The sequence below is a fragment of the Python bivittatus genome, unplaced genomic scaffold, assembly GCF_059951505.1.
Source record: "Python bivittatus isolate LINGU-HERP-01145 unplaced genomic scaffold, Pbiv_v1 ctg000570_np1212, whole genome shotgun sequence".
NCBI lineage: Eukaryota > Metazoa > Chordata > Lepidosauria > Squamata > Pythonidae > Python > Python bivittatus.
Window position 1 is genome coordinate 25,510,253 of NW_028277097.1, and position 26,816 is coordinate 25,537,068.

Consider the following 26,816-nt stretch of genomic DNA (forward strand, 5'->3'; position numbering starts at 1 on the left):
CGGCGGGGGGGCAAGCCAGGTGCCCCTGGCCTTGGCCCCCCGGGGGCTCCTGCTTGGTCAGCAGGTGTGGCCGTGACTGTGCAAAAGAGCTGCTGGGTGGACGAGCAGAGGGCGTTTGGCAGCCTCTGGGAGGCAGCAGCAGTGCAGTCACAATCATGGGGAGCCTCTGGGACGGGGGGCAACGCAACAGTCACAAGAGAAAAGGGCCTGTGGCGGGGGGGAGCCGTGGCTTTGCACGAGCCAAGCGTGTATGCTCAGTTGTAGGCTCACGGTATTGCGTGAACTCAAGCCAGGTTGATTCTGCCACCGCGTTGGCGTGTTCCGTGGAGACAGCTGGAGGTATCTTCCCCACCCGGTCCCTTCCCAGGCTGGACAATCTGAGTCCCTTCAGTCTTGCTTTGTGAGGCTTCGTTTACAGGGCCCCGATCACCTCTGCGATGGGAACTGCAGTGCTGGATTGCGCGTTCAAGGGCTGCTGGTGAAGCGGAACCCGCAGCTCGGAGTTTGTGAACCAGAGCCAGGCCATCGTGCCCAGACCCCGCTGCCTCTCCATGTGGACGTGGCTGTTTGGGTCAGCTAGCCTGCCCTGGCACTACTCCCTTTGGGCAGTGCAGCTGCCACACCAGCGACAGAACAGTGTACCAGGAGTGCGAGGCTTCAGACAACTGTGGCACTGGTAACCCCCCACGCCCCCCCACCCGTTTTGAGACATTCAGCACAAAGTACCATGGCATTTGGACAGGGGAGCAACATTGTCCCCCTTCCCCAGCCTGCTGCTGGACACTCAAGGCAACTGGCGCCAAGCCAACACTCTCCTGTTCTCGGTAGGTGTGGCCAGGAGGAGGAGACCCGCCCCAAACTCTCCCAGTTAACGCCTTCCATCAAATACGGGCCATCTTCGCCTTTCTTGTGAAGAAAAACAAGTCACCCCCGGCACGCTTGCTGTGTGCTTTGTGTGTGTGGGGGGGTTTGCAGGGGAGGAGCCATCGGCGTCCACTGTCTGAGGTAGCAAGGCTGAGAGCCTTAAATCGGCACAAAGACCTCGCCTTCTGCTTGCTAAGCACCTGTTAGCCAGCTCAGTTCCCCTGCATCATTCTTCTGCAGCTCAAAAAGACCCCACTTCTTTCTCTGGCATGGAGAAGCAGATTTATCCCCTACCCTGGGGATAAATGCACTACTTTTATTGTCTTCCATGGATCTAATTTCCCCTTTAAAGCCTCCAAGTTAGTGGTCACCTTCACCTCATCACATCTTGTGGCAATAAGTTCCACAGGAGAACTACATAGCGTGTGCCAGAAATGCCCCACTGCCCTGTTGGTTTGGACATCAGTATTAGGCTGAAAGCCTCTTCATACTTCACTTTAAATTTTTTCCCCTCACATCTCTCTGGGGGATTTTTTGCTTTTTTTTAAGTGAGGGATTGCCTGCTCCAGTTGCATTTATCCACAGCTGCTTGGGGGGGGGGTCATCCTTTGCCTGTAATCCCTTAAGATGCTGGCCTTTGCCTGCCTGCCTAGGAGCAGGGAAGGTGTCTTTGGCCATGCTGCAAACCGTCCTTGTGGGTTCTGCGCAAAGGCGGCTTCAGCTACTGCAGGTTGAGGAAGCCTTGCCCTCTAAACTCAAGCCATGGAGGGAGCAGGTGAGATTCACAAGCTGGTTTCTCCCCACATCTTGCCTACTGATCTCACTGGCTTCCAGGATCACCTTGGCAGAGGGACCAGTGCCAACCAAATCTGTGCCATCACACCTGCTCTGCAAGTGACTGCATTCTGACAGCTTTGCTTCTTTTAAGAATCGTGTTTAAGTGGGTTGAGGAAAGTAGCGCACTCTTTAAATAAACCTTTTTTTGAAATGAGAAAAATATCCAGTTTCAGTTGGGATTTGCGTGAAAAAGGCTGAGCGTAGACAACTTTCCGGCCATGGCCATCATCCAGCAGCCGCCATGCCACTAAATGAGCTTGGCATTGGCTTCAACCAAGGTGAAGGGCGGCAGAGCGGGTGAGGCTCCTTGTGTTTGTGCAGGCCATAAAGAAACCATTAATTGCGCCAGCCCGACCTTTGGCCAATCAGGCTTCCTAACGAGCAGGGAGTGAGCAAAAGAGCCTGGCTCTCAGGAAAGGCGAGTCTGTTCCCTGCCCTTCTGCGCACCAAAGCTCTCCACAGCAGCTGGGCAAGCCTTGGGCCAAGGTGCCTCCCTGGGCAACCAGGCAGAGGTGCCATCACGCCTGGAACAGTGCGTGGTTCTTCCCTGCTGGAGAGCCTGTGGGCGGGCCTGAAGGTAGGTGACAGGTTTCTGGTTGGATATACCCCGGAACCACAGCAGACCGTGCGTTTCAGGGTCCAGAGGCTGATTCTCTGGCAGCCCTGATGTCACCTGAGTTCAAAGGGGGGGGGTCTTCTCACTGAAGACCAGCTGAACTCCGCTGAGCAGGCCTCATCCTCTCCCAGGGCCAGGCTGCCCCCCCCCCGATACTTCACGCCCTGCCCTTCTCGCGCTTGGGTGTGCCTTTCCTCAGGCCAGCTTGAGTGCCACACTAGCAAGGGAGAGGCACGTGGAGGTTTGGAGAGGCTGGGGCAGGAAGGCGCTCCAATGGCGTGGCCAGAGGCTTCAAGAAGTGAGGAGTGGGCCCAGGGCTGCCGACTACAGTGCATTCTCATCAGTGGTGGCTGGTGCGTAGATGGCAGTAGGCTTTGCTGCTCCGGCCCTGAGCCTGCCAGGAGAGAAGAGGGAGTGGTTGCATGGTGATGGGCACTGTTCTCCCCTTCCCCCTGGCCTTTCTCGGAGGCCCTCGGACCCTGGGCGGGGGGAAAGGAAGGGGTGCAGAGACTGGGGTGGGAGCGTGAAGGAGGGGAGGTGTGTGTGGGCCATGTAGGAAGAAGAGCTCTGCGTGGTGCTCCTCCAGTGGCTTCTGAAAATCGTGCTGCCCTGAAACGCAGCCTCTCACTCTGGGGTTGGTCTCTCACCTGGGTGTTTGGCTCCGGTGCTTGTGAACATAGAAGAGGAAGGCAAGTGCTGTGACAGCAAAGAGAGATCCAAAGAGAATAGCCAGAATGTCCCCTGCAGAAAAACGCCCTGCGATAAATCTCACCATGGGAATGATGAGGCCACCAGCGGGCCTTATCACATTGGCGCACAGTGGGGCTAGAAACATTTTCAAACTGCAGCCCTCGCCAACCTGACTGATAGGAGAAATGCTGGGAATTCCTGCACAGCAGCCTCTGGAGGGCCGCTGCCCGCCCCCCCAGTCTGTGGCTGTCTGCTTAGACCCCCCACCCCCATCTGTGTTCAGGCTTCAGAGGCAGAAGAGTCCTGGCCTCTGTTGAGAGTTACGGACGCTGAGGAGCCTCAAGAAAGGGCCCTGTGGAAGGAGGCATTTTCATGGGCACAGGAGCTACCCCAACTGCCATTGGTGTCACCATTGTACTTGGGAAGAGAAGGAAGGGCTGACATGGCCCAGTTGGCGAGCAGGGCGTGCCCATCCTGCTGCCCAGGCAGTCTTACCTGTGTGAAGGGAGGAGCCCACCTGCTTCTCAACATCTGGAAGCAAAGCAGAAAGGATACCAGAGTAGCTCAGGAATTGGGAAGAAGTGAATCTGAATGTCTCCTCCAAACTGCCCTTCCTGGGTTGGAGGTGCCAGAGAACCCCCAGCTGCCCCCCGCCCCCCGAGTTGCTGGGAGATGGGCAGCATATACATGTAATAAATCGTGATTTGCAAGACAGAGATGCAGCTTGAATCACGTGAGCCAGACCTGGCCAAGGGTAGCTAAAAGAAAGCAGCTGTGTTTCCATACGAGGTGGTGCCCAAGAAGTAAGCCTTCCCTGTGACGGTCGGATTCACACCCTCAGGAAGGGAAGGGCTGGTTCCCAAAATGTACTGAAGCATAAACTGCCGTAGCCTGAGCTGGGCCTCTGTGGATTGTGACAATTGGTTGGGGGGGGTGGGGGGGTGCAGCATCATTTGCACTGTTCTCCCCCAGGAAGCCTTTGTACTCCCCAGCCTGGCCTCTCCCCTGCTGAGCTCCCAAGCCCAGCTGAAGGTGGCCCGGGGGCTGCTGCCTGCCGAGGCCCATCCTGCCCCTCCTGTGCCCAGTGAGGGCTTTTGATCTGAAACAGACATACCACACCCAGAACAGCGGAAGGGAGGCACCCCAGCACGGCTCACGGAGGAAGGGGGACCTTCTCAGGCCCTCTCCCCTTCTCCTGGGGCCAAAGCTGAAGGGTTTGGGCCAGAGTGGCCTTGGGCAGCCCAGAGCGCACTCAGAAGCCGCTTGGCAAGACTTGCACCGCCCCCCCCAGGACTCAGAGACTGTCACTGAAGCAAAGAATGAGGAGGCCCCCTAACCCTAACCCAGTCGCCGGGCCAGGTGCATACCTTTTCCAGAAGCCGTGACAGGGCCTTCTCTTGGGGTGCCGTCTGGCAGAGAAGAGGGGAGACCTCCGCCTGGAGTGAGACCGCAGGGACTCAGACCTGCTCCTGCAGCCAGGTCCTCCCTTGCCCCTCCTCTGCCCCCTGTCCTCCCCCCCTCACAGCAGAGGCATCTATGTCCAGCTACCTACTAGGAGGTGGGGAGGCTACTGGGTTGTAGCTGAGAGGCAGGCTCTTAACCAGCATGGATCAAGGCTGGGGGCTGCATTCCCGCAACATGAGTTTGGAAAGATTGGGGGTGGCTTAGCATGCAGGTTTGGTCTGTTTACTGGTCAGTGGCCCCTACACCTGACCCAGCTGGCCAGGAGCCTCCCATCCCAGCCAATACCCTCTCCTCCTGGTGGCTTCCAAGGGGGCTGGAGGCTTCCCTCCCCCCCCCCCGCCTGTTTCTGCCACTCCCCCAAGATTGCCCAGAGACAGAGGGCCAAGAGTATACCTCTCCTCCTGTCATCCTCCTCTAGGATGTCCACCGTGCATACAGGGACTTAGCCTCCAGCAAGCCGGGCTCTGTGGTTGGGCTTTAAGCTAACCCCCTCAGGGTTCATTAGCTGGGTTGGGGACTTTGCCTGCACAAGCTTGTCATCAGTACCCCACACAAAACGAAGCACTAGGTTAATTCAATAACCACCTTAAATTTAAAAAATCAGGCCTCACCTTCCCTCCACAGACTGGAGGGAGACCTCAACCATGAACCCCCAAGCCAAAAGCAGCCCAAGGAGAGCCAGGGTTTCTGCAACAGTACCTGCTCCAGGTTCTGGCTGGTCACCTCCCTCTGAAGGCCCTTCACCTGCAAGGCACAATCACAGGAAGGGCAATTGCACACCCACAGACACAGACACCCTCTGGTTCCCTGCCACGCTCCTCCCGGTTCTGCTGGGTGGGCTTTCTTTCTGGAGATCCTCTAGGGACCCCTTCTTCAGCCCTCCCTAGCCCGGGCACCCCCCACCCCCAAGAATGTAAACTCCAGCTTCAGACTCCCCCTCTGCCGTTTGGCCATTGCTGAAAATCCTGGGAGGTTGCCCCGACTGGGGAGGCTGGCTCTCAGGAGGGCTAACAAGAAGGAGGAATACCTTTACTCGCGATCAGGATTTGCAATACCACCGCCACCCACCCACCCTAACTCGCAAAGCCACACAAGTCAGTTGCTTGCTCTGTTACACGTGCATGTGTCCGAACGCAGCGCAGCGCCACCCCAGGAGTGCTTCAGATCCCCACTAAAATCACTTCAGCCACGGGCACAAACACGCCTGCCCTCGGGGTGCGGGGGGGGGCGCCCGAGTCGGCCGCCTATCCGAACCTGAGTGGGAGTGACCGGGACCCGTCCACACAGCTTCAGCCCACCCTCCTCACCCTCTGGCGTAAAGGCCAGGTTGAGCTAGCGCCTGCTTCGCGCGCGGCCCCGATGGCCGGTGGGGGAGCCGCGAGGTCCAGAGCTAAGGCGGGGAGCCCCAGAGAGAGCAGCCGCCGCTCCAGCCTCTCCCACCGGTCAGGCGCGTCTGCCCAGCAGGAGCAGCCGCCCTTCACTGTGGTCGCGGAGGCCGCTGGGCCGGGGACGAAGCCTGGCTGTTCTCGCCCTGGGGGAAGAGCTGGGCAAACGCCCCTCTCCGCGCTGCCCCTCGCGCGCCTCCGGCAAAGAGGCCTGACCTGGGGCGGCGGAGGCGCACCCTGCCCGAGCGCGGGGTGCCGCCCTCTGACGCAGCCCCACTCCTCGGGTTCAGAAGGCAGGGCGAGCTCCCAGCGCCGCCGATAAGGAGAAGGAGCGGCTTGTGTGCTTTCCAAGGCGGCGGCCGAGGCCGGGCACCTCTGATCGGAGGCGAGGGGGAATTTCTCCGGTGATCCAAGGAGAGGCCACGGAAGCCCAGGCACTGGGCCGTTTTTCTACCCAGCAAGCGATTCCCTTTCGGGGAGCAGGTTACGCGGAGTGAAAAACAGCAAGCCAAGGAAATTAAGGGACGCATCGGGGAAAGAAGAAAGAATACTAAATCAAGGTTCTTCCAGCACTGCTCCACTCCTTCCTGCTCTTGCAAACCATCCTTGCCTCCATCAGCTCCATCTGGCGCTTCACACAACACTGTCTGTAGTTTAGCCCCCTCAGCTCTCATGAACAACGCCCAGCCTGATTTTCCCAGTCCCTCCTTCCTCTCACCAGTTCTCTCTTCCTCCTCATATTTGTTCTGTAAGCTGCTGCTTCCCATTCATTCTCCCTGAAAGACCAAACCACCATATGTATTTCTTCTGTCATGGTTAGTCACCTTTCTGTTAAGTTCACGTTCCTCTGACGCCTGTTCATTTTTGACAATCTCTCTTCTTGGTTTAGGACACATAGATGCACACCTTAAGTAGGCCTGGCATGACACTCCCTTCCATGTGATGATGGTAATAATTATTAATTAGATGTATTAATTAGATTTATATTCCACCTTTTATTTAACCAGGAGGGAAGAAGCAGGCTCTTATGCACAGCCATTTACTCATCTTTTGACCGTCATTCTTCTGAACAGACCATGTGTTACTCACTATCTACCAGTATCTGCATTGGCATTTTCCTATCGTCACTAAATATGCTCTCAAGAAACACTAGTTCATCTTTTTGCTCAAATTTTTAAACATTTATGTGTAAATTGCCATTTTTCATTCCATTTTCCCTGTTAAACACAACTCTTTTGTCTTTGATCCCTTAACTTGCATTCTCCTCTCAGCATCATATACCCTGGCTTACATTCGCAGCAAGTACTCTGGGTTCTCAGCCATCAGGACATGATGTCCCCAGACAATCTCTCTAGGGCTGCCCCGCCCCACAGAATAGCATTCCCTCTGAAGTCTGTGTGGCCCCAGTCCAATCCATTAAAACCTGGCTTTAACAAGAGACGTGATGCAGGGTAACAAAACTCCGTAATACTGGATCTCCGACTTATGACTGTGATTGGATTTCATTTTATTGTTTCCACTGATGCCCCAGCAGTATTATTGTTTATTGGTTTTCTGTTCATTATTATCTAATTCTTTTTAATCCTAATATGTAGGCTGCTTACGGTGGCCTCTGTCATCGCAGTGACATACCAGTTGATGACGTAGCTTTCCCCATACATACATAACAACCAGGGGACCCCATATATTCTGGTCTTACTCCTGCTCAGTGCTGAACCATCTGCCAAGAATGCCTTTTATTCTTTTGCACGCTTTACTTCTATTGCTTGTGAACTGCTCGTTGGGAGTTGGGTGGTATACAAATATAATACATCATCATCAACATCATCACTCTTACCACATTCAGCAATAAACCTTCAGCTCCATCATATTCATACACAGCTCTGTAAGTTATGGGGTGCTGCAGGGTTTAACTTTCTCCCTCCACCCCATTTTACATCTACATGGAGCCATTGGGTGAGTTCATTTGCCAGTTTGGAATCAGGGATCATCAGTATGAGAGAGCCAGTTGGTGTAGTGGTTAAGACACCAGGCTAGAAACTGGGAGACTGAGTTCTAGTCCTGCCTGAGGCATGAAGCCAGCTGGGGGACCTTGGGCCGGTCCCTCTCTCTCTCAGCCCTAGGAAGGAGGCAAGCCACTTCTGAAAAGCCTTGCCAAGAAAACTGCAGGGACTTGTCCAGGCAGTCACCAGGAATTGGTCTGGTGATTTTATTGGTCTGGTGATTTTATTGGTCTGGTGATTTTATTTATTTATTGGTCTGGTGATATTTGTGTGTGTGTATATATATGTGTGTGTGTGTGTGTGTGTGTGTGTGTGTGTATATATATATATATATATATATATATATATATATATAGTATAGCGTATACAGAGTTGTCTGTATACTGATACAGTATACATATACATATATACATATATACCAAATCCCAGCTGGTACCTACCTTACCAGTAGGGGTCCTTGGGCAAAGGCCCTCAATGCTTCACCTGCCTACCTCAAATATGAGAGTGACATGAATTAAGAGAGTCATGCCAGCTTGGACGTTGCCCGGATTAACAAGGTCCGCATCAGATGTTGGGGAACCAGGAGAATCTGATGATAAGTGGGCTACTGGAACAAACCATACATGGACGAGACAAGAGAACTTGGAATTGATGGAATGCTACTACAACAGCAGACCTAATTAGAGGGGATATATGAAATGTATGAGGGAACTATGGATGGACAGAAGACCTACATCCACACTAACTGAGGAACAACTAGTTACCCAGCGCTTCAACACAGTGAAGAGGAAGCTGCTCTCATAACTTGAGATAGACCAACTCCACATTACAACTCAAGTAGACTTGGAAGAACAACTGGATGTGCAGCCAATGCCTGAAGCTGGAGTGTCACTGCCACCCCCTCCATTACAGACACAGAAGCTGATATGAGGCATAAGATCATAGATAAACTAGCTACAGTCAACCCTCAAGACCGATTACCAAGGCTCAGTGGAGAAGAACCATCAGATAGTATGCTAGAAGATGCCAATAGAGCCCTCACAACAATCCCTACTATCACCATAACTCAAACCAGTGAACTGGTATATGCTACAGCTGCTGTAATCCTGGAAATGCTTGGCTACACGATCAAGAATAGCAGTATGTACCCCCCCCCCCCGGAAAATGAGACTGGAGGCTAAGATCACAGCAACTTGGAGAGAAGTCAGTCAGCTGGTGGAACTACAGAAGGGTGTGGAGATTAAGGATAAGACTCAGCTACTGAAAAAATATATGGGCCTGACTCCATCTGAAGCCCTAGAGACTGCTAAACAAAGGCCCACAGCACTGGCTGCCAGGCTAAGGAGACACACTAGAGAAGCAGAGGCCAAGGAGATAAATGCCTTGTTCTCCAAAGAACCATCCCAACTGCAGTGCAACCACACAGCAACAGCAGAGCCACCAGCAGCAGAAACTGACAGTACTGGAAGAACACAGGGGAGAAAGAGAAGACACATAACACCAATGCAAAGTGGCTGCAGGACCTGAGAATGGCCCACAGCAATCTCCCAGAACAGCAACCAGTCACCATCACAGTAGCAGACCTCCAATAGCGGGTCAAGAACATAAAGAGCTGGACAGCACCTGGCCTGGACATGATCCACGCCTACTGGCTAAAGAAACTAACAGCAGTGCATGAATGCCTAGCACTACAGATGAACCAGCTGTTAGCAGCAGGCTCCCACCCAGACTGGCTAACACGAGGAAGGACAGTGCTGATCATGAAAGACCCTCACAAGGGAACAGCACCATCCAACTACTGGCCAATAACCTGCCTCCCCACAACATGGAAAGTTCTATCAGGCATCCTAGCCACCAAGCTAAAGACCATATGGGCCAGTACATGAGCACAGTTCAGAAAGGCATTGGGAACAACACCAGAGGCTCAAAGCACCAGTTGCTCATAGACAGAGCAGTCACCTGAGACTCAAGGTCTAGGCAGATCAATCTGAGCACAACCTGGATTGACTAGAGGAAAGCCTAGGACCAAATGCCACACACATGGATCTGTGAATGTCTGGTGCTATACAAAGTCAACAGGGCACTAAGGACCTTCCTCAAGAACTCAATGGGACTGTGGAAGACAACACTGGAAGTCAACTCAAAACAGCTCGCACAAGTGGCCATCAAGTGTGGCGTATACCAATGTGATGCACTGTCCCCGCTGCTGTTCTGCATAGGCTTAAACCCCGTCAGCCAAATAATCACAAGGACTGGATACAGGTACAAGTTCAAGAGTGGAATCACCATCAGCTGCCTCCTCTACATGGATGACATCAAGTTGTATGCTAAGAGTGAATGAGACATAAACTCACTGATCCACCTGACACGGATCTACAGTGAGGACATTGGGATGTCATTCAGACTGGAGAAGTATGGCAGGATGATAGTAAAGAGAGGGAAGGTTGTTAAGACCGATGGAGTGGAACTACCAGTGGGCCACATAGCAGACATAGAGACCAGCTATAAATACCTTGGTATCCCACAGTCACATGGGGACCATGATGAGGAGGCAAGGAAGACAGCAACATCCAAGTACCACCAAAGGATAAGATAGATCCTGAACAGCCAGCTCAATAGGAAGGACGAGATCCATGCCATCAACACATACACCCTGCCAATCATCAGATACTCTGCCGGTATAGTGAGCTGGCCAAAGGAAGACACGGAGGCTGCCGATGTGAAGACCCAGAAGTTCCTCACAATGTATGGAGGTTTCCACTCCAAGTCCAACACCCAGAGACTGTACACCAGCCGGAAAGAGGGCAGGTGGGGTCTGGTGAGTGTCAAAGCCACTGTTCTAGAAACCCAGAGCATCCAGGAGTACATCACTAAGATGGCACCCAAAGATGAGCTGCTGAGAGAATGCCTGAGGCAGCAGCAGACATGGGAGGAAGTTCAAGCAGAGGAAGTGCCATGGCAAGACAAGCCCCTGCATGGGATGTACCATTGACAGATAGCTGAAGTGGGTGACATTGGGAAACCCTATCAATGGCTGGAAAGGGCTGGACTTAGAGGCAGCACTGAGGCATGGATTGTAGCAGCACAAGAACAGGCGCTAAGCACCAGATTCATAGAAGCAGGGGTCTACCACACTAGACAGGACCCAAGGTGCAGACTGTGCAAAGAGGCCTCAGAGATGGTTCAACACATAGTGGCAGGGTGTAAGATGCATACGCTGAATGGCAGAACCAAGTAGCTGGCATTGTGTACAGGAACATCTGGACACTGTATGGGCTAGACCCTCCCAAGTCCAGATGGGAGATTCCACAGAAGGTCATGGAGAATAACAGGGCTAAGATCCTGTGGGACTTCCAGATCCAGACAGACAGGCAGATACTGGCCAATTGACCAGACATCGTGGTAGTAGACAAAGACCAGAAGACAGCGGTAGTGATAGATGTAGCAGTGCCAAGTGACAGCAACATCAGAAAGGAGCATGAGAAGCTGGAGAAGTGCCAGGGCCTGAAGGAGGAACTGGGGAGGATGTGGAAAGTAAAGGCCAAAGTGGTCCCGGTGGTGGTAGGAGCACTCGGGGCTGTGACTCCTGAGCTGGGAGAGTGGCTCCAACAGATCCCAGGAGCAACATCAGAGCTCTCTGTTCAGAAGAGTGCAGTGCTAGGAACAACTAAGATACTGGGCAGAACCCTCAAACTCCCAGGCTTCTGGTAGAGGACCTGAGATTGTGGAAGACACATGCCACCCATAGGGGTGAGAGGGGAATTTTTATACACACACACACACACACACACACACACACACAGTATCAGTATACAGATGACTCTCAGCTGTATATATTGACTCTGGGTCAGACAGGGAATGTGGCTGGGGTACTGTTCCAGTGTCTGGAGGCTGTGAAGGTCTGGATGGGAGTGAACAGCTTTAGAGACAATCACAGAAAGACAGAATTGGCTCTGGGTGTGGACGTTTCTCCTTCCAGAAACATTCCATCTTGGGCTCTGGATGGGGTCGTGCTTCCCACGCAGTGCTGGTTTGTACTTTAGGAGTCCTCCTGGACTCATAGCTCCTGCTTGAGAGTGGCTGCTGTGGCTAGGACAGCCTTTGCCCAGATCCATCATGTGTCCTGATTATGACCTTCTTTGGATTGAGAGCTTTGCTCACTATCACTCACGCCTTAGTTACCACCGGTTTGGATTACTGCAGTGTGCTCTACATGGGGCTGCCCTTGAAGACACTTCAAGTGCTCCAGCATACAGCAGCTTGAGCAGTTATAGGCATGGTTGATTTACTCGTAAAATCTCTGCCCTGAAAACTGCACTGGTTGTGACTAATTTTGGGAGGTGCAATTCAAGGTCCTGGTTTTGAATTTTGAAGTCTGCTGTAGCTGATGACTGGATATCTGGGATGGTCTCTGCCCATCCATTTAGACCTGGAAGACAAAGCTTCCTCTGGGTCTGGTCCCTTAGGAAATATCATCTACAGGGTTCCCAAAGTTGGGTCTTCTCAGTTGCTGACCCTTTAAAATCCATTAGGCCTTGACCCTTTCTTAACGCCATTAAGTCATGGCTCTTTCAGTGGGACTTTGAGGACTGAGGGAGTCATTTTAGTGTCTCCTGATAAGGAGGGCATTATGGTGGTTCTTTTAGCATGTGGGATGTTATTTATTATGTTGTTATATTATCATCCTTATACTGTTAAGTTTAGTTTAGTCGCAATGTGTCATTGCTCCACTTTCACTCCCCTGTGCAGACTTTGGAAGATAGCTTAAGCATGCTCCTGACATTTTGTGTACCTGCTTGTGCACATTTCTTGATCAGGAGGTGCTGGCAACAGCCACGCGTGCCCTCATAGTTTCACAGGTAGGTCGCTGCATCTCACTTGACATGAGGCTGCCCTGAAGACAATGTAGAAGCTACAGCTGCTCCAAAATGTAGTTGCCCATTGCTGCCTGGTCAGCACCAGCCCAGTAGGAGAATACCTGTTGAGTGGCAGCTGTACTGGTGCTCAGCCAGCTTTCAGGTGCTGGTTATTAGAAATCCCTTTTTGGCTTGGGTCCTTGCTAGATCATCTAATCGAGATAGAAGTTGTCCTTCCATTATATTCTCAGTGGGAATCCCACCTTCCATGAAGCTGGAATAGCCTGTCTCCTGGGATTTAGAATGCAATGAAAATGGCTCTCTTCCAAAAAAGGAAGATGCCTATTAATAAATGGAGGAGATGTCTGGGGGATCCCCATCCCCCGCTGGAACACACCAACATCTGCTCCTCCCAGGCACCTCCAGGGATCCTAGGAATGGGCATAGATGTAATCTTCCCTGCTCTTTGCTTGGCCAGCTTTGGAGAGTGTTCACTGGACTTGAAGGCACCATCTACCTTGGGACTGGTAGCTGTTGCACCATCCTGTCTTCCTCTCTGCCTAGGAGACTCTGCTGCAGTGTGCCCTGCTTGAGGGATCCCGAGAGGCATTTCACTTGTCATATGGAGGAGACAGAATTGATCCCCTTACCAAGATACTTATGCTGATTATTGGCACCACCTGGACTTCAAAAAATTAAGGACTCACGTTTTCTAGCTACCAGCTCACGAAAGATTGGAGATATTAAAACAAAGGCACAGCAAAAATGGGAGATTCATCTCCAAAACCTGAAAGACCAGTTAACCTTTAAGTATAAAAAGAAGGAGCAATGAGAGTGGATTATGATGGAGCTGCCAAAGGAGAGGAAGAAAAGGCAGGTCACACTGAGGAGGGAGTCCAGTGCAGCCCATTTCCATCTTCAGGGCCAGGGTGGCCACCACCTCCCCTTCCACTAAGTGCTCACTGTATAGAAGAGTAGGGTTTGATTAGGCCTCAAATGTGCCACACTAGAATGATACTGGGACAATTTTGGAATAGACTAGGACTGGACTGGATCATCTCCAAGGATATTCTTATAAATATGACATTCCTGGGTTCAGTGATTTTTGTATCTGAGATCTGCCTTACAGGAAATCCCTTTTGGTCCAAACACCTGCTCTGAAAACAGGTGTTGCCTGGTTCACTTACCAGGTGGCTGAACCCTTTGAAGGATGTGAAAACTTGAAAGGACGCTCCGACCATAAAGACTCTGTGGCAGGCGGAAGTTACTTTGAATGGGCTCATCATCCTCTCCTTGAAGGGTATCCTCCAGCACCGAGATCTGCAGTGAGAAGGGCCACCAATGGTCACCCAGATGGAGCAAAGTGTTATTCTGAGGATCCAAAGACGCACCAGGAAGACCACAGGAAGCCAGGACAACTACTTCCTTCCTGAGACGCCCATGCCATGCCATGCCATGCCATGCCATGCCATGCCATGCCATGCCATGCCATGCCATGCATGCCATGCCTTTTCTTCACTCAGACAGACCTGATCTTGGGAGAGCCGAACCGTCTGATTAAAGACTGTCCAGTTCACCGTCTGATAGCAAGGTGGGGTGGTCAGTGAGCCATTGTAGCGGAAATAGCGATCGAAGTTGTCAGGGAGCAGCTTGGTTACATCAAAGCCAGCAACTACGGTTTCCTCTCCTAAGAAAGGAGAAAACTCTATGAGGATCATCCAGGAAGGAAGTAGAGAAGTATACAAACATGAGCCACCTGGAAGGACACTGCTGCCTAAATAGAAGGGTACCCCCAAAGGTCACTTGAACAGCTACTAGAAGAATATCCCCTCAGATGAATGAGAATGTGGTGATCAGAGACACTGATGGCACTCACACAAGGAGCAACGCTTGTGGTTAATCAAGACTATGTCAACGTGCCTATGTCTTTCTTCTGCTGACTTCAGTTCCTTGCCTCATCAGCCCACCTAACACACGTAGCTCTGTTTCTCTGGTTAGCAAGGGTGGAAGTGTCACATAGGTAACATGCTAAAAGAAGCCAGGGATAGAGGTTGAGGACTGGTGCAGAGAAGCCTGCTGGTCTTATCATGGCTAACCACCTGCTCTCCTCGAGAGGCACCTAGACTGTGGACATGCACCACGGACATGGTAGCACCATCAGCCAGTGCCACTGGCCTTTCTCCTGCCTGGTTCCAGCACATCCAATTCTGCTGCTGGGCCCAAAGCAGAAAACAGAGGGGAGCTGCCCCAGTCCTTTTTTACCTTCCTCCTTGATATCACTCAGATGTTTGAGGATGTGCTGATAGGGTTCATTTATTTCCAGCCCAACCTGGAACAGGAGACAAAAATAACAGAGGGGTGCGTGTGTGTGTGCACTCAACTTCATGTAACCATGGGCCTGGTTTCTCCAGAGGGAGGGTCAATGGCCTCTGGTTTATTTACAAACAACATCACCCATTGTAAATAAAAACACAAAACTAATGTATCTTCAAAAACCACAACAGACATTTCTAGGATCCTTCCTCCAGGGCAGCTGATGGAAATGCTGCTTGTAAGCCAAGTGTGAACCCCACACCACAAGTACTTTATACCTGCCCTGCCCAACCCCCATCTCTTCCCACCCCCATCACCTGCAGGAACGCAGCCAGCACAGCTAACCCTCCTGGCTCACTTGCAGCCTCCTGGAAACTGTCAAAATGGGAGCTGTAATGGACCACATGAATCTGGAGGCAAACACAGAGGATACCATTGAGCACACTCAAGGATGTGCCCCCTCTTAGTTCCCCAAGGCACTCCCTGCACATTATATACATATAAGGTCATACTTCATGAGACCATTAGGATAACCCAAAGCATCTATGTTACACAACCTGCAACAAAACCCAGGGAGGAATTTTTATTTATTTATTAATAAAATTGGAATAGCCACCCATCTCACAGAAAATAATTGATTTACCTCACCAGCATAACGGTGCCCATCCACTGTGTGTTCAGAGCCAGGCCTGGTGTGCCCGGTTCCCCAGTGCAGGTGCAATTGAACTGCTTGGTATGGCTGTGGGAAGCCACCACCACTGAGTGTCATTTTATTGGGCAGACCTAGAAGAACTGGGGAAGGGAGAGAATGATTGTCAAGGGGAGATACTTCTGCTCAGGTTCTCAGAGAGCAGCACATCTTCTTCAGCCTCTCTTGCTTGCAAGGAGATCACTCAGCTAAACTTCACTAGTCTGATTTCAGGGCTGAACAATCAGGTTTTCCTCTTATACCTTCACACCTGTCCATGTCCATGACATCACTCAGCTCAGCTCCACTCCTCTCCCTCTTCTCAAAGCATATGGGATGAAAGGGGGGGGGGAAGACCCTCTAGCTAACTGCAGCCCCTCCTGGGAACGCCTGGCCTGGATTCTGGCAAGCACTGTGGGTAGCCCGGAAGACCCACACCAGCCACTGTGGGTAGCATTAGAGGAGGTTACTGGAGAAACCTTGAAGAGAGGGCCTGTTACCTGGCACATCTTTAACTCAGGTCAGGGCTTACCTCCTAGAGCAGAATGTACATCTTCACCAACATGATAATCTGGAAAATCTTATTTTAAGATCTAATCTTTCCAGTTTCAGTGTCCCCAACTAGGTGGCTGTTACCACCCAAACAGCCATTGCTAAAATAGTGTTTAACTCCCAACACCCAATAATGCTTTCTGACTGAAGACACCATCGACCATGCAAATTTTCTTTTTCCACTTGCAGAAGTCAGTGGACAATGGAACAAGATCTCATCTGCTAAACGTTGTTGACACACACAAGGTACTGAGTCAACTGTCAGGCACAAAAAGTTTTTCATTTTGTGGAAATGTGCCAGTCCTCAAAGCAATCTTAAGGTTTGTATTTGTATCACAGTGGCACACCTATGCTGCCAACAGAGGACTTGACTGCTGAGGAGCAGCCATGCATAGAGCAAAGAGAATCTTCAAGGAATTCTATTCCTAGGGAAGAAAAAAGGAGATCCGTCTGTGGAAAAGTCGATCCAACTGCTACCAGGTTTCTCATTAGTGTAGCTATCAGGGCCCTCCAGGATTCCTAGGGCTAGTGAGGGGAAGGCAGAGCAGATGGACTGTGTTACAGTGGTAATGGGAACACCACTGGAAGGTCTGAAGGACCAGGTTGGGGACAGATTCTCCTGGAGAAAATCTATCTGTGTGATCATTAAGAATCAACATTAACTTGATGGCACATAATCAACCAGTCATGCTTCGGGAAGAAAACAAAACACTTTTTCTTGGATTCCAGGCTGTAAGCAGCAGGAGATCCCTGCATTTGGGCTCACCAGCGTGTTAGGGAACCCCCTTGACTCCCATTTCCCAGGTCAATTTATATTGCTCTTACAATGCAGGACAAACTTCATCCTTTGATAGAAGTGGGACCATGTGTTCCTGTGTCTGAGAAATGGTAAGCAGAGCATCCTTACACTGAGGGAAGTGAACACATGAATGAGCCCTGAGTGAAGGAAATGCCAGTAGCAGGAACACCAATAGAAAGTGATCATGTAATGCTGTCATTCTCGATGCTTGGAAGAATCAAAAGCAATTTAAAAAGAGGCCACCAGAAGACAAAGTGGTGAGATACCATCACTGATGACAAAAGCTGATGCTTACAAGAAGTCAAGGAAGCAGTTACTGACAGACAATCCTATAAGGAGTTTGATAAGGGTGACTATGTCCTCCTTCTTGATAAACTGGAGAAATGTGGGATGGTTAGTTCCGCTACCCAGTGAATCTGCTTCTGAACAACTGTGTCCCTTGTGTGGTCCTTAAGGGATCTGTGTCTACATGGAGAAAGGTATGCAGTGGGGTACCTCAGGTTCTGTCCTGGGCCCAGTGTTCTTCAACATTTTCATAAATTACTTAGACAAGGAAATACAAAGGATGCTCAGCAAATTTGCAGATGACACAAAGCTGGAGAAAGGGATTGCTTACACCTCAGAAAACAGGCACAATATTCAAAAGGTTCTCAATAAACTTATATATTGGGTCTTATCTAACAAAATGCAGTTGAATGGGGAGAAACATAGGGTTTTGCATTTTATCAGAAAAATCAGATGCACAGATACTTTAGGAGATACATGGTTTGGCAGTAATAGCTATGAGAAGGATCGGGGCATCCTGGTAGACCAGTGATTAAGCATGAGCCAGCAATGTGCTGCAGGTGCCAAAAGAGTTAATGCAATCTTGGGGTCACATCAACAGAAATGTAGTGTTGAGATCCCTGCCAATTCTGCTCCATGTTGCCCTGCTCAGTGTGCACATAGAGTACTGTGTCTTGCCACAACACAAGAAGGAAACTGGAAGGAGGGCAGAGGAGCAACCAGGATGGTGAAGGGCTTGGAGGCTGAATCCTACAGAGATTCATCAGAGGAACCTGGTATGTTTAGTGTACAGGAGAAAAGGCTAAGGAGAGCCATGATGACAGTCTTCCAATACTTAAAGGGGAGGGGGTCAAAAAAAGAGGGTGTACATTTATTCTCAAGGGTAGGACAAGAACTATTGAAAGGAAGCTTTACCGAGGGAGATTCAAACTTGAAATGAGGAATTTCTTGACTGTGAGAGCAATAAAGCAGTGGAACAGCCTGCCTTCTGGAGCCTTGGGGGCTCCATCACTGGAGGTTTTTGAGCAAAGGTTGGATGGCCATTTGTCTGGGATGGTTTGAGGACTCCTGCCCTGGGTAGGGAGGTGAACTAAAAGACCAGCATTTCCCACACCATGATTCTGTGAAATGCCATCCATTGGATCATAAGCATTGAGAGCAACTGAATGACTGCTGTGTATAGTCAAATGTGTATCTTGCCCTTTCCCCCCCAAAATAGAGTTGAATAAACTCAGGGCAACGAGGAGTGTGATTCTGTGGCAGGAGAAGCTAATAGAAAAAGGAACTCCAGAACAGAAGTTCCAAGAAAAGAGATTCTAAAAGCGCAATGCAAATAATTCAAATGAATTAAAAAATGGAAGACAGCAGAACTAGTCAAGGTGGACATACAAAAGGCTTTGTGAAGTTCTGAAACAGAAATAAAAGAGCCCCACATCAGCACGGAAGAGCACATACCTGGTTGAGAGGAGATCAGGAAAGTGAAAGCTTGGAATCTGCTGTGGTTGGCAAAGGATGCCAAGAACAACAAAAATAGCTTATTTGGGTATATTCAAAATAAAAGGAAAAGGAAAGAAACAATATACCAGCTCAGTAAATGCTGACAGGTGAAGAAAGGCCAGAGCTACTCTACTCCTATTTTGGTTCAATCTTCACCAACAAGCATGTCAGTGTTCTGCCAGAAAATGGCGAAGAGCAGGATGACGGGTGAGAAATGAAGCCTGAGATCTATTTACACTGAACATTTTAAAATATCCAGGGTCAGATGTGCTGTGTCCTAGCTTACTACAGAAACTTATTGATTGTCTTGGTCAAACCCTGATGGATTATCTTTGAGAAATTCTGAGGTGCCAGATGATTGGACAACAAGTATCTGTACCTTCAAAAAGCAGGGAAGCAAGAAGCAAGACCCAGCAAGCTACAGACCCGTCAGTCTCACAACATCCCCGAGAAGACGGTTGCCAGACAGGCAGCAAAGAGGCTGATTGATGAAAACCTTGATAATGATGTGATAAGTACCAGAATTCAACATGGAGTTCTCGAGAACAGGTCTTGGCAGGCTAATCTCATTTTTTTGACTGGGGAACTTCTGTAATAGATCGTAGGCAAGACCTTGCTGCTTTGGGTCCGCATCACGGTGGCTCCACCTCTTTTGTATGTGTGTGGATGCCACCACCCTTGACAATGCACCCATTAACCTTCTGATCAGTGGCCAAGTTTAGCACGGGCCGTAGCGATGTGCAGATAGAGCATGGACACGCTCCCTGCACTTGTGGATAGCTCCTTAAAGAAACCCCACATGTGGTGTGGCAAGGAGGCATTAACAACCCTGTTGCTGCCTCCTTAAACACATTCCTTTCTGGGACTGCACAGCTAGTGTTCAAGGTCAGGAGAAGGCACCACTTCTCTAAAAAGACACTGATCAGTGCAGAGAGCCTGCCCGTGGCCCCTGAAGCACCTTTTCTGTTTCCAATCCAAATGTCTGCACACCCTACACACCCAGCTCAAAAGTGCTTATTAATGGTTCCCCATCCAACTGAAGAGTGATATCAGGTAAATAAGGTGCCAGAAAGTTCATTTCTGGACCCTTTGATCTTCAGTGTTTGTACTGATGTTGTGGACAAGGAGCTTGTAAGATTTGCAGATCACGCCAAATTAGGTGGAATACATAATAGTCTAGAAGGCAGAAATAAAATTCAAAACTGAGTTGATAGAGATAGATGCAAATTCTTCTCTTAGGAAAAAAATCAAGTGTGAAGGCACAGGATGCAGGTTGCCTGGCTTGATTTTAGTATTTCTGAAAAAGATTGCAGACTGGATACAAGCCAGCATTATAATACAGCTGCAAAAAATGGCAAATGCAATTTTAGGCTGCCTCAGCCAAAGCGTACATTCCAAGTCACAGGAAGTTCCATTTTATTCTACTTTGGATCCCTTGCATTCAGCCTTGGTCAGATCCTACCTTTAGTGCTGTGTTCAACTCCCATCATCACATTTTAAGGAGGATTCAGGAAAATTGGAACAGATAAAAGCGACCAAGGTGATCAGGGGAGCAGATGCTAAATCCTATGAAGGACTGACTTTGCACTCTGATCAGTGCGAAGCGGCCACTTTCTCTGAGAATGCTGCATACTTTGGCCATCAATTCTGAAGGCTTATTGAACAGAACTTTTGTTCATGAAAACCCCTTAAAGACCTGACAAATGATCTCTCTTTCATGGATGTATTCAAGCCAAGACAAGGAGTGCTTTCAGCTGAGGTGCCTGGACTTCACAATTTTAGGGTCCTTCTAAGATGGATGGCAAGATTGCAAGAGGCTCTTTCCCATACACTGTGGACATGGCATTTTCCTCTTTCCTTCGATTAACAAAAATATTCATGTTTGTTTAATTGCAAAATGCTTGGTAGTCACTAAAGCACACTCTTTAGGCTTCATTCCAGTGCCAACCAAATGCCATCACTTGTCTAGGCGGAGCTGTGCCTTCTGGCCAGTGACCAGTGTGTGGCAATCAGAAGAAGAGGCCATCAAACACAAAGATGGTGCCTCTTCCTGGCATTTATCACAAATCAACTCATCTTCTCTCAAAGGACTAATATATTAAGTAAGGCAGCTTGAACAGTGGCCAGGGGTGCCCTGGGGTGGTGGTGGTGGTAATAGTTAAGAAAGAGGTGGCAGTGGTAGCCCTGCAATCAGAGATTCACCCTGTTACTTGTGATGTAAGTGATCCTGCCTGACAGCAGCCACTTCCTGTGAAGCAGTGACTCCTGTAGTCTCATTAAGTCCCGCTGTCTTTCTGCTTGAGAGTTGTCTCCTGTTTGCTTGCATGCCACAACCTCAATCCCAGTCCCTTTCTAACTTTTCCAGTTTGGAAGGGTGATCCTGGGGAACTGCTCTTTGTAACCTGGGAGTCTGGGCCATCATTCATCAGGCAACCTCCATGGGGCCAGACAGACTAGACTCAAGAGCCCAAGCTGAAACCTGGCAGCAGGCACGGCCCCCTCCCCTTCATCACTAACAGGCCCAGTTATGGGAAGGTAAGCCCAAGATGAAAATGAGGTGGCCCTTGTCCAAGGAGCAGGAAGAACTCTGCATGAGGAAACAGCACGGTCTGCCAGAAGCTACCTGCTATGACCTTCCTGGGACCCCGCCCACTGAAGCTGGCCCCAGCCCACCATTCTCAGCAGCCACATAATGCTTACGAGTGTGCCCATTGTTCTTCAGAGGAAGCGTCTCATTGGGAGGCACGTCATAGCCAGACAGTAGCAGGGGCTCCAACTTGGAGCTGAAGCTGGCAGCTGCTGTGTCGATGTTGATGGGAGACTGCATATGACCCCCGCAGTTGGGAAACATGGATGCCCACTCTGGCATGTCTGGAAGAAACAAGCAGGCTTCAGAGGCCTCAGAGCCATTCAGCTGCCTCAGGGGGGTGGGAACGTTAGGTGGGTGTCAGGGAAGAAAGCTTAACAAGGAGGAAGAAGGGGAGCCTGGTCAGCCTCACTCCAGCAAAGGCAGGAGGGGTGGGAAGGACGCCACAGGCACTTCCAGACAGCTTTTCTGGTATGCTGTAGTGGCTTCACACACCTCACCCGCCCTGGTTTTAAAACACGGACCTGCCACCTCTCAGTTGCTGCATGAACTGGCTGAATCTGGGAAGCAGCTGATTCCCCCAGAGCACAGTGCCAGCAAAGCAGCCAGATCTGGGGTGGATCTGGGCAGAGACTAGGAGGCTTGCCTGCAGCGTGCAAATGCAGGTGGGCTGACAACCCTGGGATGGGTGGGAATGCTACAAATGGAATGTAGTCAGGTGCTCTTGGGCACGGGTGTGTGTGTGTGTGTGTGGGTGGGTGGAGGTGGGACCGGTGGCAGGGGGCTTAGTCCAAGGACAGCTGTCCTTGCCTCTCCTCCAGGGATGCATGTGGGCAGGTGGGCATGAATGATGACCTGGTATTGGCTAAGGAAAGGCTGCAGGAGGGTGGGGAGGGGATCGGAATGGGTCTCCCCCACTTCAGGCCCAGATATGCTCGTGCAGGCTTTGGGCCAGGAGTCAGCAGCTGGAGAGGACAAGGCAGCAGGTGTGACCGGAGATGGCTAATCATTAACCAGCCCGCCACCTGGCCAGGGGCCCAGGGGAGCGAGGCCAGGGCCTTTACCTCTGTAGCTCCAGTGGCGGTCTTTGTGGCCAGGGAGACCTGGAAGGGGGACAAAAAGCAAATGAGGCAAAGCTGACCCTAGTTGCTGCTCCCCCTCTCCTCCCCACAACCCCTCCAAGTCCACTTCCTCCCCTCAGGAGCCAAGGGAGGGGGTTCTCCGTGCCTGTCCCCCACCCCGCTCCATTTTAACTCTGATATGGGAGACAGCATGGTTGGTTCACACTCGCATGCGTGCGCACACACGGAGAAAAAGTCCTTGAACGGAAGCCTGGGCTAGAGGCTGGATTATGAGCTAATGAGGCCATGCGCCTGCACCCACCCTTGGGCTGGGCCTCCTCCGCACTTTCACCTGGCAGCACCAGAGGAGTCCTGAGGCTGGATCTGGAGCCCCCCCAAGAGACGCTGCTCCTTCTGGACCGCATTCTGCTTTGTGCAGATGTTCGGGCCTCAAAAGACCAGGCGGCTGCTTCCACCTGGGCACAATCCTTTGTGCTGCTGCCCCAGATAAGCTGCTTTCTGCGAGATGGGGGCCGGGGCATGAACGATCCCAGGGTATGAAATCATGTACAGTGTGTAATGAGGAAAGTGCAAATATAGATCTCCGCACTGTGCAAATAAGCCTGGCAAATCATTCCCGTAAGCTCAGAGATGGTCACTAGTTTGGATGGCTTTAAGGGGGAACTGGAGAAATTCATGGGGAACGGGCCTTGAAGACTCAGTGTCACCTCCGGTTGGGGGGCAACCTCCCTCCAAAACCCAGTTGCTGGGGAGCAGCGGCGGGGTGGGCTGTGTCTCCAACCTCCTGCTTGCAAACTGGGTGGCCGCTGTGAGAGACCCAGACTCAGATGGAACTTGGCCTGATCCAGCAGCGCTAATCTTATGTAAAGAAAGGAATAAAATGCCAACCATGGACACAAGCTCCCCTTTTCTTTCATGCCTTTAGGATTGCACTTTTTCCTCCAAGAAGGCAGGGTAAGGGACATGCCATCTCCGATGGGGCTTAGAATGCTTCCAGACAGGCGGCCTCTGGGGTATAGCATAGCAGCCTTCTGCCTGCCCCACCTTAAACTTTTGGTTTTGCTGGCAAAAAAGGCCTGGGTGAGTTACAAAATGGGGGTGCCATCCTTGGTTCCCCACAAAACACCATGAATCAGGGAGAGCAGCTGTGCACAAAAGCCTCATCTGGAGGCCCTCTCCTGCTGTTGTCCCTCCTGGAAGTCTAGTCAGCTCGTTGGGCAGCTGCACGCCCTCTCCCGAACATCCCCCAGCTGCATCCGGGAGGGGAGTACTGGCAGAAGCAAAGGGTGAATTTAGGCAGGTGGTTAGGGAGGCAGAAAGGGCAGTCCAAGATGTCCCCCCTCTGGGAAGTCTGGGAGGTGCCCCTGAATTTATTTATTTATTTATTTATTTATTTATTTATTTATTTATTTATGACATTTGCAAATCTTAAACCAAACTCTGGGCAGCTTACAATCAAGAATAAAACAACATAGACATATCAAAAGCAAGAAACAATAAAAACAAAAAGCAGGAAAAAAGGGCACCGGAGCCACACATCCCTGACCAAACCCACACATTCCCTCCCACTCTGACCTCACCCTATCCCAATGCCTGGGGAAGAGCCAGGTCTTAAGTGCTCTCCTGAATGCTAAAAGGGTTGGGGGCCTGTCAGAGGGTGTTCCATGGGGCAGGGGCTGCGATGGAAAAGAATGAGATTGGTTGGGATCATGAAGGAAGGATGGCAGAAAGAGGCCTTCTTGTCCTACAGTGCTTGGCATCATAAACCAGCTACCTTGCTGAGAGGTTTTGTGCAACCTTCCACCCAGAACAGCTCCTGATGGAGATAATCCTCTGCTGGCAGCCTGGCTGCCGAGCTGGAAAGTTCAGGTGCCCAGCCTGCTGGGGAGAGCGGTGCTGCTGTAGGCCTGGGACTGGGGCCAATTTCCTGCAAGGGCTCTTGCTGTGCTCAGGTGGGGGAGGCAGTGGAGAGACTGCAGCCACCCCTCCCCTCTTTCTATGTAAGTAGCCTACGTGACAGTCTCCGAGCCCCTCAGGTGACCAACCTCTCCTTTTCCACATGGGGCAGGTGGCCAAAGTTTGGAGGGGCTCCACAGCAAGACCCTACCCCACAGGGACTTTTTCTTCCTTCCTCAAGTCCATGGATGCCCTCCCTCTCCCCCTCCCCCTCCCCCCCAAATTTCCTCAAGCAGGGTTTGGTCTGAACAGAACTCCAGATCTACTGGACTTTAAAAGAAGGTGCGGGAGGGGATCTACAAGGAGAATCTGCGTCAGACAATTGCTCAGGGGAAGGCGACACTTCTCAGCCCAGCCACAAGGAGCAGCCTCCTGCAAGGAGGAGCCCAGGAGCCCAGCATCCTCTTTGCAAAGTGAGCCAGGCAGAGGGAGGGGGCTACCTGCCATGTTTTCTGGGGTGCAGGTGGGAGTACCCATCTAGGAGCTCCAGAGTCATGGGTGGGGGGCAAGAGAAGCCCTGGCAGAATATGGTGCTGCCATGCTGGTCCAACTACCCTTGCACAAGAAAAAAACTGCTCAATCCCAGGCGGGTATGGGGGGGGGGATAATTTAAAACAGAGTGCTGAAAGAGCCCTTCCCAACTTCCTTTGGGTTTATCCTTAGCAGCAACACGAATTCAACCAAGGGCCATCTGTTTCCAGCAGATGCCAACACAAGCCATATCATCCTACTGAATAGAATGGAAATGAGATCGGAAGGAAAGCCTGTGTTAAACCTTTTCATGAGGGCTGAGTCACTGTATGGTGGTGAGCCCTTCACGATCAGCCCCACCAATTAACTAGGATGGGGAGGACATTGTACTCTGCAATTAAGTCTTTAGGCTGCAATCCTATACCTGTTTACCTGGAGCTCAATAATATAGCTTTTCCAAAACTCCTGCACTAATGATGTTGCCTGGTAGGATAACGAAGCATCTGCCATCAAAAAACCAAGCTCAGAGAACCTCCATCATGCAGCAAGACTTACTTTTGAATAGCTACGCGTGCAACTGACCCATAAGTTGATTCCCTACTTAAAAATGACTCAGACTAAGCACTCTACATTTTATAGCTGGATGGAGGGGCTGCGGAAGACAGATACTCAGTGGTAAAAGCTGATGGGAGGACATCACTGGAGAAGAGACCCTCATTTGTGTTACCCAGTGTGGAAAGTGGGGGGTACTTGCCCTAAGACAAGACTTAGACCTAGAAGTGGAGGCAGCTCCCGACCTTAGGAGACGGTTCCCAACAGGAAGAGGCCTTTGGCTGCACAAACCGAATGGGCACCTGCATTCTGAAGCTCAGATTCGCAGCTGGGGGCGGCTGAAATTCCTAATAGCTCCCGCGGGAACCAATGACCCAAAGTGGTGCTGGGCACACTTTGCTCCAGCAAACGACAGGCGACCATCTGCTGCCAAGGATATTTTTAGGGGGGTTACTGCATGGAGACCATAGCACCCCCTCGAGGGACCCTTCTGCTCCAGGAGCCTTTGGCGTCTTCAGAGCTACCTTGACACGCCTGCCAGCTTAAAACTTCGACTCGGGAGCAGACTTTGCTCTACACTGGCTGGGAAAGGGAGGGAGTCGCTGGAGCAGCCAAGGGCATTCAGATGCCCGGGAAGTCGGCCTCGCCCGACTCCTGCCTGCCCCTAGTGCTGCACCACGACAGCTTCGATTCCTAGCTGGTGCAACCATACGGGGCGGCTGAGGCAGAATTTTCTAGTGCTCCTTGAGGCGGAGGGAGGAGGTCGGTCTCCCCGATCACACCTCCATTGACCGAACCGAGGGAGGGGTGTTGCGGGAAGGAAGTTGCCCCTCACACCGTCCACATCAGGACTCGGAGCAGCCGATTAACTCTGCCCTGCCTGTGGCCACCGTCCAAGCAGCAGGAGGAACTGACGCCCCGAAACCAAGCCCGGGAGGGGGTGGAGGGGGGTCCTGCTGCTGCTGCTGCCTCTCACTCACCTGCGTGGGACTCCTCCTTGTCGTCCGCTGCGCAAGCTCGCCGGGAGGCCCGCAGCAGCAGCAGCAGCAGCAGCAGCAGCAGCAGCAGCGGCGCCGGCGGCGGCGCCGGTGGCAGTGAGGAGAACCCGAGTCTCAGACTCTTCGCGGCGCGCATCTTCGTCTCCGCTGAGCACGCGTCTCGGGGCAGCCGGGCCGAGAGTCCGTCGGAATGAAGCGTCTCCAGCGATCGAAGGAACACGCTTGCCGCCTTTTATAGCTGGGAGTCGCTGCCGCGCCGCGCTGCGGCCGCCCTGTCCTGGCTTGCGGAGGGAACCTTGAGTGCTCCGCGGGAAGACGATG

At 51.3% G+C, this 26,816-nt stretch overlaps 1 protein-coding gene across 1 annotated transcript; it reads right to left on the bottom strand.

The window, feature by feature from the left end:
• Nucleotides 1–37: 37 nt before the first annotated feature.
• On the bottom strand, nucleotides 38–26,816 carry CA9 (carbonic anhydrase 9). The gene is made up of 13 exons (XM_088152619.1): nucleotides 26,478–26,816; nucleotides 22,501–22,539; nucleotides 21,550–21,720; nucleotides 15,672–15,820; nucleotides 15,346–15,438; nucleotides 14,978–15,044; nucleotides 14,245–14,402; nucleotides 13,903–14,035; nucleotides 5,171–5,215; nucleotides 4,375–4,443; nucleotides 3,503–3,538; nucleotides 2,965–3,058; nucleotides 38–2,711 (listed from the first exon to the last, which is right to left on the bottom strand). The coding sequence occupies exons 1-13, from the start codon at nucleotides 26,629–26,631 to the stop codon at nucleotides 2,642–2,644; spliced, it is 1,278 nt and encodes a 425-aa protein (XP_088008745.1). The 5' UTR covers nucleotides 26,632–26,816; the 3' UTR covers nucleotides 38–2,641.